Genomic DNA, 14,655 nt, shown 5'->3' with positions numbered 1-14,655 from the left:
GCAGTAGGCCTTGCTCCTTTGGGAAAGCATTGCACCCAAGGACGTTTCCTACAACACGGCACCAACTTTTGTTTTCCTGCTAATTCCTTCTCTTCTTCTACCCCTCTGCCTCAACGCAGCCCTGGATGGGATATATCACTTCTCTAATGGTCTCTAATGTGACCAAACATCATCTGTCTCATGAGGAGTTGTGTAAGATATGTGACCTGACACCAGGTTGCTTTAGCTGAGGGGAGGCTGCACTCACTGTGATGTTTTTAATGGCAAAAGTTGGCAGTTGCATGCTGCTTTAACTGCCATGTGATGGACTGAGACACATTAACACTCTCCTTACATGATAACAGAACATATACTGTGAAATGAATGTTCACATACACACTGTGCCATGCATCACCACACACAGACCATTCACAGCCATGACACCACGCACCCAAAGCACAACACTACCAACATCAATGTGAACTTACCCTTGACACAGCAAAATCTGTAAAAAGGACAAAAAGAGTAAGATTAATACTTTCCCTGGAAGGTGGATTTCATTTGAATCACTACAAAGGATACAGTGCACACATAGTAATACTTTTATTGTATTATATTGGCTGCATGAATATAGCCACATTGTTCAATCCATTCTCGCGCCCAACTCGTTGAATACTGTAGTTTATGGCACTTGGCATCTGATACCGACACCCCAAGGCACCCTTTAGTGTCTGTATGAGACACACAAGACTTTCAACTAACTCCAATACAGTAATAACCCTTTACTAGACACTCAGAGCAACTGACATAGTACAGAAAACAAGAATGTCTGCCAATAGGGGAGAGCCTCATATCCCGCTTACCGAAATGCACAACTTTGCTTTAACATTAACTTTAACTTTTGTTGGGAATCTAAAGGAGCGTGTTTGGGTTATCAGCATTTAAGAAATTGAATTCTTGACATCAATAGAATTATTGATGTATGTAACAATCATTAATGATTATTAACAACAACGGGGCACCACCCTGCGAACAGGGACCAATAACCAAACGATAAAACTAAGTCTCATAATTAGTGGCCACTCGTAATGTCAATAGTCGGGTGCGACTACGCATTCAGTGACAGTGAAGGGTTAAGTTCGTACACAGGCTACTACATACAATTTCATTACGCACATATGCACAAGTAATCACAGACGACTGCTCCTTAAAGTATAACAGAGTTTATTAAATCAAAATAGTAAATTATCAAATCAATTAATATTGCAACCAACAACGCTATCATACAATTTTATATGCCTAACCTAAAGTCAAATGAATAAAATGGATGAGTATACAAGTATGTGTGTGTGTGTGGGTCTGTGTGTGAAAAGAAAGGGGGGTCTTAAAACTACAGTCGAAAACTACAAAGATGGTGGAGGGGGAGTCTCTGTGTAGTCACGTGTGTAAAAGAGGAGGGGCCTTAAAGAACTACAGCTAAACCACCACCAGATGGCGTAGTCGAGTGACTTAGACAAAATGGCAGAGTGTATGTAATCACGTGTGCCGATGCATCGCGTGAGTTGGGACAATAGGCAACGGGGTTACCCAGGGGCAGACTATGTGTATGCAAGTTACGGAAAACCAAGAGAAATAAAAGGGCAGAGAGAGGAATCAGAGTTTCTGTGTGCGGCGTCGCGTCGTAGTGAGTGTGAGGGTTGCAGTTCGTATCTTGCACCAGCTGCCGTTGTCGCTTCGCGAACTGACGACACTTGTGCACGATAGTCGCGTTCCCACACTTCACTCACAGAATCGATTCAAGGAAATAGAGCAAGAAAACAAAATGAAATCAAATAATCCCAAATAAAACAGACCTCTATCTGTAGATGAGCGTTTATGTTTCTTATCACATCTCTCAAGCAACAATACACAAACTCTGAATCTACCAGTAGTGACGGGTCGAATGCAGACAGTTACAGCAGTTGAATACACAAGCGGGGCTTCGGGTCCGCGATGGATTACGCAATACCTTGATATCGCGCGACAGTAACTTCTCACAACAAAATACGGGAATATCAACACATAAAATGACCTGAATTAAACTGAAGTTAATTTAAGCTAAGCTATGCCCAGATACCATGAACCTTACTTTTAGATGCTTCGGAGCAAGGGAAAAGTGTTCTTGGGGAAGTTGTCCTTTTTCCTCGTCAGGAAGGGGCGCAGGGGGATCTTGCTGGTCGGCGCGGCTTTGCAGCCGGCTTCGGGCCGTCGTAGCGTGAGCTCGCTCTGGAGCGAAACGCAGACGTGATCTATCCTCGCTGCAAGGAGGATGATTTAACTTCGGTTTGAGGCGACGTGGTCCGTGCGTCTTACCGGGAATCATCGGTGGAGGATTGAGGCTTAGTCGTCTTTCCTCCTGCCGGTATGTGTGCACACAAAAAGGGAAAGCGGAGACAGGTCTCGTTGGAGGGATTCGTCTCGGCGGGGTAAGGGGCCTTACTCAGAGTGGGGCACTGTCTGTTTCGTCCAGCGAAATGGCTCGTGACCTGTCAGGGTTTGAGGAGGGGAGAAGGCCTTTGCTTCCTCGTGGCCAGCGTCGCTAGCGTGGCGCTGGAGGGGGAAAGCTGAATCTTCTGTAGCCGGGACGGAGGTCCGGGGCGAAGAGGGAGGATATAGCTGTGTTCAAGCTTATAAACCTAGTCTCTCAAACAGTGGGGGGCCTTTTCTCGGCCAATGGAGAGTTGGTGTCAGGTTTGGCCGGAGCCGGGAGGTGTGGTCATCTGGGAAGATGTTGCTCTGACTTGAGGTCAGGCTTTTGGTGAATGAGGCACCAGACCCCAACACTTTCATCAAACTTTCATTGACTTTAACATTACTGTAACGTTGTGAAACGTTGGATACGTTAAGACAACAAAACTACTGGTGACTGGGCTGTCAATAGAGAGGCAGAGAGAGAGGCAGAGAGGCAGAGAGAGAGAAGCAGAGAGAGAGGCAGAGAGGCAGAGAGAGAGAGGCAGAGAGAGAGAGGAGAGAGAGAGAGGCAGAGAGGGAGAGAGAGAGGCAGAGAGGGCGAGAGACAGAGAGAGCGAGAGAGAGAGCGAGAGAGAGAGGCAGAGAGGGAGAGAGAGAGAGAGGCAGAGAGAGAGGCAGAGAGGTAGAGAGAGAGAGAAGCAGAGAGGGAGAGAGAGAGAGAGGCAGAGAGAGAGGCAGAGAGGTAGAGCGAGAGAGGCAGAGAGGGATAGAGAGAGAGAGGCAGAGAGGGAGGGAGAGAGAGAGAGAGAGAGAGAGAGAGAGCATTATCCTTCTGGAATCTGACACGTAACCATGGTAACTAAATCCACACACTCGGAGGAATTGGGGGCGTATATTTCTCGTAAGCTCGACACAATCTTCTCTGATGATATCTCTCATCACGACACCGGTCATACAAACAGAAACTACAACCAACAACTACTGTAATACACCAGCTATGAATAACCCCACAGCAGGAGAATACATTGTATTCATGCGAAAGTGATGTTTTTAAAGTGTCTGTGTAGATCACACAGAGATGCAGGTCCAAAAACTTTAAAAACACTTCTGAAATGGTGTGGGGTCGAGGAATTACAATAAATACGTCGGGTACATTATTTGGAGTTTTAAGGAGGAGGCAGAAGAAAATACATAAAGTGTGCCAATAATCCATTCTGCCGTACTATAAGGAGGACAAACTAATTTACGGAACATGAAGAAACCCGAATCAGACAAATTGTTATGCAGCATGACTTACTGAAGTTGACATTTTGAAAGAAGTTAAATTTGCATGCATATATAAATATCACCATAATTAATTGCTGTTGGTCGTTTGAATTAGTTTTTCTTGCAGCAAAAGAAAAACAGAAAAGACACCATGACATGCAGAGGCCACAGCCGCCATTAACATATCATATGGACTTAACGACCATTAAGTATGCAAGTTACATACACATAGGTATAATCATTTTTTTAAATTATTATATAATAATTATTTATTATTATATTGATCTCTTTAGAAGGGGGAAATTTGTTTCTGCATTTGACCCATCCCTGTGTATAGGGAGCAGTGGGCTGCCAATGACATGCGCCCGGGGGTTCAGTGTATTGCTCAGGTACACTTCGACACGTGACACGTCCCAGTCGAGGATCGAACCGTTGACCTTCTGGTTCCCAGACAACCATCTTAACCCAGTGAGCCACGGTTCACACAGGACATGAACAGCTGGCATCTTGGTGAAAGTCTGAGTTTGTTTGCTAGTGACGCAAGTCCCTGTAACTCCATTTGCAAGAATCCGACTATAAATAAAGACACAATAACCTTTGATGACATAGTGTTCAGTTTGTTTAAAAACAAATTAATTATATTACTTTTTGTTTGTTTCGAACATACAAGGTTTCTGCTTGCCAGCACCGCTATCATCGTTGACTAGACTGAATGCATGACAGCATTTTCATTGCACTAACTTTCTAACCACTAAACACTTTTTTCCCTTTCATGTCCATTTCTGTCCCCTATAATTTGACTAAAAGTGCTTTCCACTTTTCACCCTTGTTGTCAGCCTTCAGCTCCTCCTGCAGGAAGTCGCTCTGCCGGTTGCCGAGCACGAAGGCCAGGAAGGAGAGGATGAGGGCGTCCAAGATGCCGATGATGGCCAGGATGTAGGCCCAGCGCACCGAGCATTTGCCCAGGGCGTACCTCCCGGTGTCCTCCCCGCACATGTCCCGGATCACCTCCGAGTCCCAGCCGTTTGGGAAGACCATACAGCCGATCACCAGACACACGGCTGGAGCACAGTAAAGGAAGTATGGAGGAGCGAAGAGGACGGAGTGGACGGGAGCAGTAAGTAGAAAGATTGATGAATGTTTGAGGACAGTGATGGGTACGGTGGTCACACACAGTGCAGTGTAATGGTATTTGGTTTGAGTCAGGAAGTGTGTGTAATAATGTGCAGAGCGATGGGTCAAGGTGACGGGGTTATGTTCCATTGAAAAGCAGCACAGGAGAGAAAATCAATACGGGAGGAGGGTCGAGGTGTAGAACAGAGCAAGATGGAATGTCAGGGCAATGAAACAGGTGGGTGAGGCAGGTGGGGGGAGAAAATAGGTTGAGGTGTAAAACAGCAGGTGGGTACAGGGTGAATGAAATGAATGAAAGTGAATGAAAAGAGGGGATGCAGGGGAGAGAACACAGAATATTATTTATCCATTTCACTCTAGGTTGTAAGGGTTAGTCCTCATCGCTCAATCTCTTCCCCTCTCTTACCGTCCCTCCATTCATCAGAACAGTGTTTGAACCACAGACTGTATATAAGAAGTGTAGTAGTCGTCGTGACATCGCTCATTGGTTTAACGCCTTGAGTTCGATATTTTGGCCTTCGCCAATCTTGCTTTGTTGCAACCAGTAAACGAAAGTGACCATATTTGGACTGCAGTCACCGGCTTATACGACTCTGGTAGTCACAAAGTAGCCCCGCCCTAAAGCATACTCTGCTTTATGGTCTATTTGACTCTCAATAACTGTATCGAAGAAGACTTGAGATTGAGACCATAATGGTAACAAAATGGTCCATGTTGAACTGTTATTGAAATAACATTTTGTGAGTCCTACGTCTGTGCTTTTTCAAATAATAGAATAAATAAAATAGCAATCACTTTTAAGTAAACCAGATTACTTCATCAGACAAAAACAAATAAAATGTGCAATGACTTTGTTAGAACAATGCAAATAAAGTTATATCTGTGCAAAAAGGAACTACAATTTGGCAAAAAGCCTCCTGTGGACAGGTGTTGTAAATTAGCATTTCGCTTCAAACACTTAACACAGTGCATCTGGGCTTTGTGCATGAATGTATGTTACAATTATAATGCTACTGTGATGTCCATATCAAATAAAATAAACAAAACATTATTGTGAGATAGAAAGTCATTATTATGAGATGCTAAGTCATTATTTTGAGATAGAATCTCATTATGACTTACAGGATCTGTATTTTTCCTCACAGTAGCGGAAACGTGCTTCCACACATTTCGCCATGTATTTATTAATTACTTTAAAAAAAAAAGAAAAAAAAAAAATTCTGCATTTCCCCCTGCGCCCCACCTGTAATACCACCGTGCTCCACTAGAGGGGCGCGCCCCACAGTTTAAGAACCACTGAACTATGGAATACATAAATATACAAATGATTCACAATGCACTAACAAGTTAGAAGTGGACACCATTTTTTCTATTTATCACATGCTTCAAGGCAACGTGTTAAAGACAACAAAATAGCTTTTTTTGCACAGCAGTAACAATGCATAATCATCACATCTGCATGTTGCTACAGTTAATTGAAGCTTAATATCTGGTAGGTCACAAACTGGCACATGTCTGCTCCAAGAACAGGTGTGATGCACCCAAGACACATTGAGGATGCATTGACATCTGATCAACACTCAGAGTCATGGGTCGCATGTGGCATCATTCTTCAATCAGTGTGTACGCGAATGTGGCCTGGGTCACATTGACGGATAGCTAACGTGTGGGTTCATAGGTGTAGTGCTGCCGGAGCACACCAGAATGACACCGCGCCACTTTGTTTTCTCCAAGCAAGGAAACTGAATATTCTCTGTTTGCATAATCCGGATCAAATTCATTTTTTAAGCATTTGAAGATCCAATTCCAAGACATATGTCGTGGAAGTGAGCCAATAAAAACAAATGGTCAGAGTTGTCATATTGATATTTAAGGTGTGTTGATTGATTCGTGACATCATCTCATGCATTGAGTAACATGCAAGAAAACATTCCGCCTTAAAAGTTGCCAGGAGCCTTTGAGCAGCACTGTGAATGAAATAATTCTCAGTCTGTAACTAACAGTTTTTTTGACTTGGCACAATTAAGTCAATGCATTTGGTCTTTGCAAACCGAGATGTGCTTATTTGCATGTCGAGCGGGAAAATAAGATCCGATATCAAGTAACGGGACACATTCTAATGACTTATCTATTGATCTTAACTATGTTTGAGGTGTTTTTAATTCACAGCCTTAATTCAGACACCTATCTTAAAGCACTCATGTTCATATTTTAAGAAAAATAAAACAAAAAGATAACAGAGAGTCAAAGAGGTCGTTCTGGTGACATGGTGGTCTGGGCCATAACTGCAACATTCCTGGTTTGAATTTGGCTGTGGAGCTTTGCTGCATGTCATCCTTCTTTCTCATGTTTCCTGTCTCCACTTTATACTGTAAAAATAAGGGTAAAATACGATGAAACAATTCATAACGCTTTATATAAAGATCCTTGTAATAAGCGTTAGTTAATAGGTAATAGGGCCCTTATACATCCTTGAGAGATGCTTATTAACATTATATGTTGATAAGACCATATTTATGTTAATAGCCCCTAAATGCTTCACGTTCACCATCTAACGTTTTGCAGCACGATGCCGGAGAGGTAGGTTACAGAGGGTTTATCAGAGCTGCCTGGAAACAGGGCCAATGAGAGCCGTGAGACTGAACCAAAACAGTAAAGTTGTGGGCCGTAAAACAAAAACAACAAAGCTGAAAGACAATACAATGCTCTGTAGTGTTGTGGAGTCAGGCCATAATTCTCCTCACAGAAATATGAGATGAAAACGACCTCTTAACAGCACATTACGTGGCAGGTAATGTGTTAAAATGACTTGCCGTGACCACCACGGAAACAGTCTACTACAGCGGTTCCCAAACTTTTTAGGCCGCGCACCCCCTTCTACATCCCGACTGGGTTCGCGCACCCCCCCCCCCCCCCTTAATAAAAAAAAAAAAAGAAGCAACAGAGCCTTTTAAGCCTTCATAGCCGCATAAGAATCGGACCAATGAGAGAACAGTTTGCTCGCGCGTGGCATTTGTTTACAAGATTTAGTCCGCTGTTAAATGTTGCAGTGTGAACACAAACCGAACAAAGGAGCAACTGCAACATTGTATCATATTAATCCCTGAATCGGAACAAAGCAAATGAACTGAAGGTGTGAAAACGCCCTGAAACACTGCAACAAAGTTTCAATATCTTTCAGTGACACAAGGCGTCACTTTTAAAGAGCAATACGGATGGCGAGCACACACGCACAGGCTCAGAGGCAGATTATCACATTTAATTTACAATTAATGAGCGACTAATGTAGCCAGGATGTCTTCGGACAAAGCATCGATGCGGCGCGACACAGTGATGTTGGACACCGGGATCATGCACAACTTTTTTGCTTCTTTCTCTCCAATCATACATTCCACCATCTCTCTGGCAGCTGGCAAGCTCACGTCTTCGGCGATTGTGTGCGGTAGCCCCTTTCTCGCTATTCTGTAACCAGATATGAAGTCCGTAGTGCGTCATTTATAGACCAACACATGAATGAGACTCCAGTTGTTTTGGGCTGTTTGTAACTCCTCCAATTTCGATATAAACGATGTAAGGGGCTTTTGACTTGCACTGGCATGCTTGGTGTTCAGGTGGTGACGTAAATAAGAGCTTCAGACTGTTAGCCAGAACCTCACTGCACACCACGCACTGTGGCTTTGGGGAATCTGCGTTGCCAATCCAAGTGAAGCCCAGACACAGATACTTTTCATCATATTTCCTCTTTTTTTCCCAGTCTGATGCTCTCTCTCGTTTCCTCTTTTTCACCTTGACTCCGCGATGGGCCGATGTGCTCCCGATTTGTCTGTGCCGCACCTCTCCGTTTCCCTCGCCTCCGATTCCTCTCTCTCTCTCTGTCCCTCTCCTCTTTTACGACTGATAGCTTCAGATGTCCCACCTGACAGTTTTTAAATTAAAATTACATTTTTTTTTAATATTTAATATTGTTACACCATCAGACCGCCATTACACTTTTCCTCTCGCGCACCCCCTAGAGGCAGCTCGCGCACCCCCAGGGGTGCGCGCACCCCACTTTGGGAATCCCTGGTCTACTACTTGGTTAGGTTTCGGAAAGACAAGGTCATGGGTTGGGTTACAATTAATTATGTAGCCTATGTAATTTAAAACAAGTCACCATTGACTTTATGTTTCAAACGGTAGACAAACGCTGGTCTCCTGGGTGAAAGTCCTTTGTTTAACCCACCCACACTGACCTCCCTTTTATTAACATTTGTGTTGAACCTGGGAATTGGTGTGTCCACCATGATTTTCCATCGGCATTGTGTTCTTGGTGCCGGCACTAATTGAGGACCTTGTAGTAGTGTGTCATGAGACGGGATAAATTCAAACTACTCTGTGTTTTCCTAAATAGAAAATAAAAAAGACACGATGGTTAAAGACTCTAAAGAAAAACAGAGCAGTCACACAGGTCGCATGTTTTCTGTTGTTGCTGTTTGTTTCAGATTTCCAAAACTCCTTGCAGCACTGATTTATGTGGAGTTCGTGTAAGTGTTTCAAGCTCCCGAACTTGTCTTTATGATGCCAACAGACATATTACAAGTTTGAAATGTTGCCTCTGTGTTTAGGGGCACCCTGAAAACATGACATCCAGTTCCCAGTGTGCTTTGGGAGCATCTTTAATGTGGTGTGAAGAGTTTGTGCTCATGCATGCTAGAAAGAAAGAATTTTGGATTGTCTGCAAATTAGTTCACTCGTGTGAGAAAGAAGGTAGAGGTGATGGACAATTTTATAAGCAAATTGTACTTTGATTTGAATTTCAGAAAATATCCAGTTGTATCTATGAAAACATTTCCACTTTCACAAGACCCGACTCAAGAGTTCACTTGAGTCGTACCAGCAAAGACATGCAGGAGTCAGTGTGCCCTCTGGCAGATATCTCTGAATCAAATCCATCAACCTTTATCACTTTGATTAAAAAAAACTGCATATTGGAAAAGTTGTAATCTCTGTGAATCATTTCTAGCTGTGGGTGCTTTGAGCTGCTTTGGAAACATTTTACTTGCCATTTACTTGATTCAGGAACTGTTATTAAACCATCTTAATGGAATCTCCAGTGGTGGTGATGAATGAAAAGTAGAGCTTGGGATGTTTTGTAAGAGTGATGGATTTCTTCTCTAAAAATAATCCACTGTGGTTTTTGTCGCAAAGTAGTAACAAAGAGGGTGGGAGAGCGGGGGTTAATGTGCGTCGATGGCTTCATCCCTCCATAAATCCATCTATCCAACACCAAAGTGTTGGATAGATGACCAAAGTCCAGAGCGACTAAAGGCAAGTTTAGTACTACATTCAGTTGATGAGTGGTGTCTGAAATGCAAATTGTGAAATTTCCATGACATTTGATGTGAACATTCATGGCACCAGAGGATGAAACCTAATGGTTTTGGATATCCCCGAACTAGAAACATTATCAGGACAGAAGTTGCATTTGTATACAAGGTATATCCAAATCTGATTATGGATTATGAATGTGATATGAATGTGATCAGGCTGTTCTCATACACTGTAGTAATGCACTGTAAATCATATACAACCCACGAACCAATTCATGATGTAATCCACTTAATTGTGAGCCAGGACAGATGATGTAGTATTAAGAGTGACAAAGTGCGAACAGGGAAGAGGTTGGGCTGGAAGGGCAGGTCTAAATCCCACTCTGTTATATTGTGCTGTATTATCGTCTAATGAGAGATGGACTTCAAGGTTTAAGGTGCTATGTCGTAGCTAGAATGCACAGTGCTGAAGAAATAAACGACCCTATCCTGGAGTCTTAATTCAAATCCAAGAATTTCTGGGGGGTCGGTGTCAAATGGGGTGCGGAAGTAATTATGTGTGTATGCGTAGGTATGCACTGCTGTTCCGTAGTACGAGATGTGTGTATGCAGGTATATATATATATATATATATATATATATTTTTATGTATGTATGTATTTTTTTCCTTTCAATTTTTGTTAATTTGTTTTTAGTTTGTTGTTGATTCCAATGCATATCTTGAAAATCAATCAAATTTGCTCAAAGAAAATAAAAAATAAAAAAGGTGCTATGTCGTTGAGTTGTACCGACTAGTTTAAATCATCTTTGAGAACATTGACATTCAACATTGACATTCTAAATCAACATTTGAATGCTGCACAGCTTATTTTCTTCCATCTGCATCGTTCAGACTACTCTAGTTCGTGTTTCCCTTCTATTCCCTTCATTGAACACATAACGTGTGCGGACCACGAAAAAAAACAGTTAAAGTTGGAAAATACTTTTAAAAAACGTGGTCGGCTTGCCACACACAGCAGGGGAGCGACAGGTGAAGAGAAGATAATGTTGTCGGTACCGGTTACAAACGGGCTAAAGTATTATATGTGTAGAATTAGATAGATTAGCTGTGTTCGATTGTTCCCAACTCGTGTGATCCAAACATTTAAAAGTGTGTTGTAAAATCCAAAAGTGAACATTTATGGAAAAAAAGAATTTACCTTCCAAAAACGACATTGTCACTGCGCTCAAATTATGGTTTGCTGATGTTGATTTAAAAGAACAGTGTGTATCATTTATGGGGCAAAAGTGGGCATATATTGGCAGAAGTTATATTATTAAGTATGTTATTAATCTTGTAAGTAAGTGTATTATTGCCTGAAATTAAGATTTTTTTTGTTCCCTTAGAATGAGTCGTTTATATCTGCATATGGAGCAGGTCCTCTTCATGGAGCCGGCCGCCATGTTACTATGGTGGCCTAGAACAGAGAAACCAAACATTGGCACTAGGTAGGGACATTTGCGTTTTCACATTTTTGCGATGGCTGCAGAGGCTCTTCTACACGCTTGGCACAAGGGAGAATCTGCAATCTCACCGCTATCAGCCACCAAATCCTACACACTGCACCTTTTAATTAAGAAAATCAAAACAATAACTCATTTCATCCGATAAATCCCTTTATTCAAATTGAGGATCGCAGATATTTTCTGAATTTGATTTGGAGTGTCGGCCTATTGGATTAGAATCGCAAACATAACCTTTACAATTGATGCATCATCTAAAATGTGGGATTACTATTCCTAATGTCATTAGGCTATTTGGGATTTTTGGTGTAATTTGTATGTTGATTACCATGGCAACGGTCGAAGCGCGCACACGTGCATCTGCTGAGTTGTGCTAATCATACACAGATGCCCATACATACACATGTGGATCTTTTAATAAATGATCACATGCACATTCACCTTCATATTATACCGTGTGAGTGTGTGTGTGTGTGTGTGTGTGTGTGTGTGTGCGTATGTGCGTGTATGTGTGTGTGATTTACACGCATGTTTGGCTTCTCAATTAGTGCGACTGTGACACATGCTGCATTGGTCGATACAACCAATTATCCCTTGAGCGGTGCTCCTACAACCGTCAGCACAGCACAACTTCAAGATGAATGAGCACACGCATAGACACACACGCAGACACAGCATACCATATAGTCTCCTGATCTGCTTAACATTAGATGCAAGTCACAATCCTATTAAGAGTACGAAGAGGGGAGGAAGACAGAGGGGAAGGCATGAGCAGATGGAAGAGGAAGAGCAAGAGTGAGGGAGGAGTGAGGAGGGAGCCTAGATGAAGGACGGAGGGTGAAAAAGAGAGACGGAGAGAGAAGGCGACGAGGGTGAGAAGACAGAGGGATCCGAATGCAGGAAGGGAAGTAGGGCGATGTTGCCGTGGCAACTGGCTGGACCAATGAGAAGTATATAAACTATATATCTGCCTTCCAGTTGTCAGACCCTGCTGAGATGGCGAGACAATGAGCAGACACGGAGACACTGAACAGGACAGCCGGTGTCTTTCTGTGTGTTTGTTGTGAGGATAAGATGAGTCACATGAATGAGAGAGAGCTAAAACACAGCAAACAGCATCAACTCTTCTCCTACTTATTCATACGTTCAGCAAGAAACTCCATTCGAACCTCACAACGTTCCTCGTCTTTCATACATTGTTCAACTTTTAAAGCCAGCGGCATTCAGTTTTAGCATTGGCTTTCCAACAAACCTTAAAATATTCGACATATTTCATCTATTATTGGCTATTAATCAACTTTTCAATGACGTTCAAACTAATTACACCCGTTTCCTACTTTTACAACTATTCCTACTGCTTCACCGTCTTCTTACACATTTAAAAGGTCCAGTGTGTAGCATTTCGGGGGATCTATCAGCAGAAATGGACTATTTATATAACTATGTTTTCATTGGTGTATTATCACCTGAAACTAAGAATCGTATTTTCATTAGCTTAAAATGAGCCCTTCATATCTGCAGAGGGAGCTGGTCTTCTTCACGGAGTCAACAATCTTGCACCACCATATTTCTACGGTAGCCCAGAACGGACAAACCAAACACTGGCTCTAGAGGGGGACTTTCATGTACCTTACCTGAAGGCCACCGTGGTTCTCCGACCCTCTTGTGAAACTGCGGTAACGTGAGCCTCAGAGAGTAAAACCGTGGTAGCGCCAGCTGCCATCTGACTTCTGCTGCTCCTAAATATTTATTCATTACAACTAACATCATGAAGTTATTCTTTGACTTTGAACAATGATGGAACTATACCTGAGTGACTCATCTTCTGGGGTGTCTTCTTAGCAACACATAAGCATAAAAAACAAAAACTGCTCCTTAATGTTATGTAGTATTGTTACTTACATCTTGCAAAATAAATGTTTAATCTCAATGGGACTACTTGGTTAAATAAAGGTTTTTAAAAAAAAATAAAAAAATTTAATTTTTTTTATTCAAACGTATTGTTCGGTTCGTCATGCGTACCGAACCGTGAGCCTCGTACCGAACGGTTCAACCCCTATCAAGTAGTGTTATTATGGTATGGATGGCATTCGAGCAAGGCGCTACCATGGATTTGCACCCTTTTTCCCCCTGATAATATTACAAATCCGAGCTCGTTCAAAATGTTTCTTGGGAGAATGTAACTTATAATGTTATCGGGATGTGTTCAAATGTAATCTTTAAAGTTTAGCTTTTGGTGAGCAACCTGAATAAGTACAGTTGTTTGAAGGAGATGTTTTCACATTAGAGAGTGAATTATGTCCTGTTTAACGTCCTAACACTAGCTCTAAGTGTTTACTGTCATGTTTTTGTTTTTTACCGTGGTATCAAATTGGTTATTAACAATCGAGGAAATTCACTGGTATTGGTATCGACTACTAATCTCTGGTATCGTGACTACGGTGTAGCGGCGGCTTTTCAGCATCCAGCATTCACACCGCAATTTCTTCTTCATCTATAGCCCTTAACTTGGCTGACTTCCTAAGATGATGTCAGTGCTGTTGTGTAGATTTTTCCAGCTGATTTAAACATTCCTATTTGTGCTATTTAAAGTCTTATTGACTTAATATCAGCTGTGCACTTTTTCCTCAAATGAATGTGGACAGAGCTACAACGAATGAAAAATGTGATACAAATGTGTCAATACTGCCTGATGGACGGAGCTGCCAATAGACATGCACACATGCACACACATACTATACATTTGTATATTTATAACCTTCCTTTCCATCTGTTTAGTAGATGAGCCGAACATCAATGGGTTTATTAACATTGTTATTTTCTGGGGGTTAGAACAAAGCGTGCAGCGGTGTAAAAAACCCCACAAAATGCTCTCCGAGTAGCAAGCATCCTAAAATAGGCTATTCAATCTGTATATAGTCTTTATGTAATGTTAGGATTCGCTGGGTCCAGTGAACTGTGTCTAAGACCGCAGAAACACAGAAGGGCTCGCTCATGTATCATCATCTGCCTC

At 42.2% G+C, this 14,655-nt stretch overlaps 1 protein-coding gene across 1 annotated transcript in view; it reads right to left on the bottom strand.

The window, feature by feature from the left end:
* The window catches only part of lhfpl4a (LHFPL tetraspan subfamily member 4a), a gene marked incomplete at both ends in the record, with an annotated part of 51,818 nt that overhangs the window by 16,830 nt on the left and 20,333 nt on the right, over nucleotides 1–14,655 (bottom strand). The window contains 2 exons of the mRNA XM_079296281.1: nucleotides 468–484; nucleotides 4,521–4,757. Coding sequence (XP_079152407.1) covers nucleotides 468–484; nucleotides 4,521–4,757 — 254 coding nt within the window. The remainder of the gene's footprint in view (nucleotides 1–467; nucleotides 485–4,520; nucleotides 4,758–14,655) is intronic.

The sequence above is a fragment of the Melanostigma gelatinosum genome (assembly GCF_949748355.1).
Source record: "Melanostigma gelatinosum genome assembly, chromosome: 3".
NCBI classification, from domain to species: domain Eukaryota; kingdom Metazoa; phylum Chordata; class Actinopteri; order Perciformes; family Zoarcidae; genus Melanostigma; species Melanostigma gelatinosum.
The sequence above is the reverse complement of the archived record's forward strand: the minus strand, read 5'-3'. Positions and strand labels throughout refer to the sequence as shown.